Here is a 4,550-nt window from a genome sequence, read left to right on the forward strand (position 1 = left end):
ATATCTTTGTAACGTTCGGGGGACGTGTTTTTCAACAGACTGTCGGCATTCCAATGGGAACAAACTGTGCCCCTCTACTTGCCGACTTGTTTCTTTATTATTATGAGGCTGACTTCATGCAAGAACTTCTTAGGAAGAAAGATAAGAAGTTAGCAATATCCTTTAACTCTACTTTTTGCTATATAGATGATGTTCTTTCACTAAATAATTCAAAATTTGGTGACTATGTGGAACGCATCTATCCAATCGAGCTAGAGATAAAGGATACTACAGATACAGTTACGTCGGCCTCATATCTTGACTTACATCTAGAAATTGACAATGAGGGTCGGTTAAAAACAAAACTTTACAACAAGAGAAATGATTTCAGCTTTCCAATTGTGAACTTTCCATTTCTAAGTAGCAACATTCCAGCAGCACCTTCATACGGGGTATATATCTCCCAGTTGATACGATATTCCCGTGCTTGCATTTCCTATCATGATTTTCTTGATAGAGGATTGCTGCTCACAAGGAAGCTATTAAACCAAGAGTTCCAAATGGTGAAGTTGAAATCATCCCTTCGTAAATTTTACGGACGCCATCACGAGTTGGTTGACCGTTATGGAATAACCGTTTCACAAATGATATCGGATATGTTCCTTATATCGTAACTACAATCCCCTTCCCTTTCATGAATGTGACCTACCGAATTAGACCATTTACCGGATTTGTTATCACATAAGCAACACGACGGGTGCCGCATGTGGAGCAGGATTTGCTTACCCTTCCGGAGCACCTGAGATCACCCCTAGTTTTTTGGTGGGGTTCGTGTTGTTTATTCTTTAGTTTTCTATGTTGTGTCGTGTGTGCTGTTGTTTGTTTGTCTTTTTCATTTTTAGCCATGGCGTTGTCAGTTTGTTTTAGATTTATGAGTTTGACTGTCCCTTTGGTATCTTTCGTCCCTCTTTTATAAGTTCTTCAACTTCTTCTCTCAATGCTTCTGCTTTTTCATTTAAAAGAACCTTTGCAGAAGTGACAATCTGTATAGCAGCCTTTTTACAAATCTGTTTAATATTTTTAACAATGTCCACTGGATCAACATGTTCCACATGGGTTAATGTTTTATATCCACTGGAATGAAACTGTTTAGCTCTTCCCAGTTTGACTCCTGGAATTTCCATCAAGGGAATTAATTCTGTTGTGACACAATATGACAGTTTTTTACAAAATTTTAAGCAAATCTTGGTATGCCCAAAACTCTTCCAATTCCTGACATAATTGAAAAACACAGGATGCAAAACTTGCTGCACTAGACAACAGATTCTGTATAAATCCTCTTGGCTGCTGAAATTTGTCGGCCACTTCCCATAAACTTTTCTGTTTCCAAAACTCATACAACATCAGGATGAGGTAGAAGCGATTTAATACAAAATCATTTACTTTCTGTCTAGAGCATTGTCCAGAAGCTCTCATGGCTATGTAACTCTCAGGCACACCAATCAAGGATGCTGCTTTCAATTCAATACTATCTAATGCTGAAAGCTGCTGGAAATATATGATCCATGATGGTTTGACCATATCTACCATATCATAAGGAGTGACCAGAAACAAGAAATGTTTATAGGTAGCCAGAACAAGGGACTCCTCACCCTTCTCCAAATCATTGTCAAGTTGTGAGGCATTATAAATATCTACAGATACTTTAAATGTAGCTCTTTCTAGAGGTGTAACTTCTAAATGAAAATCATCACAGCTTTCATATCCCTCAGACGTTGACCCTTTCTGGACAACTAAACCAAGTTCAGTTAACTTCTGCAGTGAATCTTTGGTTACCATAGTAACATCACATGTATTTGCTTGAGTGGACAACAAAGTTTTTCTCATAAATTCGAACATATCAGTGGTGGTCTTATTAACTGTTTTTGGACGTGTCAATAATAAAGGCGAGTAAACACAAAAGCGTCTTCAATGTTTCGTATGCTTTACTAGAGTCTAAGATATACAAAGAGACGTCGTCAAGTGACGACGTTGCGGGCCTATTGTTACGTAAATGGCGGTAAAACGTTAAGCAAATAAAAGAGTATAAAATACTAAACTGAAACTATAACTAATTCACAACAGTAACCTGTAAGCCTATCACAGAACGTATGAGACTACGGATTCCCTTTCCTTCATCATACATTAGATTACTGTAACACATCTCATTTGGTCCAGAAATCATTTCTTGTACCTTATCCCTGTCTGTAGATATAGTGATAAGGATGCTTTCCCCTGAAGAATCAATACCAGCTCTGCCAGCTCTTCCTGTCATCTGTTTATACTGAATCCTGCTCAGAAATGCACTCCCTACATAGGGAATTCGTAAAATTACTCTTTTAGCAGGTAGATTAACACCAGCCGCTAGTGTACTTATACAGGCCAGTAAACATTACCTTTTAGCAGGTAGATTAACACCAGCCGCTAGTGTACTTGTACATGCCAGTAAACACAGTGTTCCCTCTGAGTAAGCATCCTCTATCAGTCGTCTCTCGTCCATAGTCAGTCCACTATAATGATAGGCTATTCCAAAGTGTACTGTGTATTGCAGTATAGGACAAATTCTCTGTTCTCCATCGCTGTATAATTCTTTTAATAACGCCTTCTTTTCAGCCTTTTTAATATCACATAACTCTCTGTTTTTACTAACAAACAATTTACATAACATCATGGCCACATTTTCACAGTTTTCTTTGTGGGACAGAACACCAGACATGAATTCTTTTGTATAACCTCTAATAATAATCCCATTAAATGGTCTGGATCTGTTTTGGTTTGTTCAGAAGAATATGGAAATGTCACAACCCGGCTGTGCGATACCAATTCTTCTGTCGTCTTACATGTCACCTCATAAATGTCCTACTCTGTCAATTTCACAGGTCTAAAATCATTATGGTAGACATCAGCCTTTAGAAAATCTTTAAGTCTTCAATATTGTTCAAAGTAGCACTAATTCCTATGATCTGTGTATTACTCTGCTTGTGAATAATTTTCAACAATGTTGATTCTAAAGTAGCACCACGACTCCCACCTTCCCCAATCATGTGGAGTTCATCCACAACAACTAATCCTAGAGTATCTAATCTGTTGTTCTCTATCAAGATGTTAATAAGTGAGAGAGCGTTCTCTGTTGTAGCTATATATAACGATAGTTTGTTCCGTCTTTTCATTGGAGGAAATCTGCCTTTACTGCCTGCATATTCTTCGACCAAGAAATCTAATTCTTATGCAAATGTCGAAATACTTCTAACCTTTTCCTATACTCTAGAAACAAATGATTGTATAATAATAGCATCTTTTTGTTGACACAGTATCTGTTTGAGTATCAGTATCTCAGCTACTAATGTTTTTCCACCACTAGTAGGTAAGGAATAGATTAGATTTCTTCCTTCTCTGACACCTGGCAGATTCTAACATTCATCTTGCCAATCATAAAGTTTTGTGATTCCTCTATGTACCTGTAGAAGCTGTTGAACTTTAGATGAAAGACAATAATATGGACCAATATCTGAAGTACTTCCTTTAGTTTTCAGTCTTTCCATTTCTTCCTGGACTTTCTGTTCTTGTAGTTGTTGTTGTTGTATAACCGACCCTGGTCCCTGAGGTGTTTTTACACCTGCATTATTATGTAGTCTCTGTTTGATTCTGTCTCTTAGAGTGTTTACATGTGTAAGAGGAACTGTTTTCTCTGTTTTAACATGCTCTTTATGAATATCTTTTTTATCTGGTTTTATTTTCACTTCAGATTTTTCCTCATGACCTTCACAACAATTAATGTCCATGTCTGCCAGCAGGAAGTCACTGCTGTCAAGGATAGTATCTTCTGCTTCATCTACATGATCTGTCCGTTTTTGTTCCTGATTTAAATCTTTAGGCTCTGTAGCTGTATTTGAATTTCTTATCACCTTTCCCATGGCTGACTTTAGTTCAGGATATACCACTGTACTGTTATCCACTTTGATATGACGATGACTCAGGTCAATAATTTTACTAGCACAACTTATTTTTACCTAGTTAGCATCACCGCCTGAATCAGTAAGATGTTTACAACTGATGATTTTTTTATTTAATCTAGTGTTGTTTTTGACATGTTGAACATTATCATACTCTTTCTTTCATTATTAAAAGAATTTGCAAACCGTGAAGAATTGTCATTTGGTGATACAGTATCATTAAATTGACAGTTACTTATTTCATAATCACATTTTACATTTGGTTCACTTTTGAAATATTTACTCTGTCGATTTATTTCATCTTTTAAGTCACTACTACTTTTGCGCCTGGTTTTACCAAATCTTCGACATGGTCCCTTTCCCACATCAGCTGGCATTAAGGTACATACACATACAAAAGTGATGTATTTGGCAAGTTTTACATTTCATGTTCGCTATTCAAAATGACTTTTTCTGTGTATGCAGACGAGTAATTTCAGTCTTACACCATTGTACACAATTTAAATTTAGTGTCATTTTCCATAATAAAACAATATTTTTAAAATTCAGAAGTTTTGTAAACAGTTAATTTATAAATTA

General features: G+C 36.4%; 1 protein-coding gene across 1 annotated transcript; it reads right to left on the reverse strand.

Moving 5' to 3' along the window:
- Nucleotides 1-908: 908 nt before the first annotated feature.
- On the reverse strand, nt 909-3,932 carry LOC139492133 (helicase POLQ-like). Its single transcript, XM_071280272.1, is given in 6 exon segments — nt 909-1,215; nt 1,217-1,890; nt 2,099-2,354; nt 2,415-2,709; nt 2,712-2,939; nt 2,942-3,932. Coding segments are annotated over 6 exon segments (2,751 nt in total).
- Nucleotides 3,933-4,550: the final 618 nt, after the last annotated feature.

This window comes from Mytilus edulis, chromosome 10 (assembly GCF_963676685.1).
Source record: "Mytilus edulis chromosome 10, xbMytEdul2.2, whole genome shotgun sequence".
Classification (NCBI taxonomy): Eukaryota; Metazoa; Mollusca; class Bivalvia; order Mytilida; family Mytilidae; genus Mytilus; species Mytilus edulis.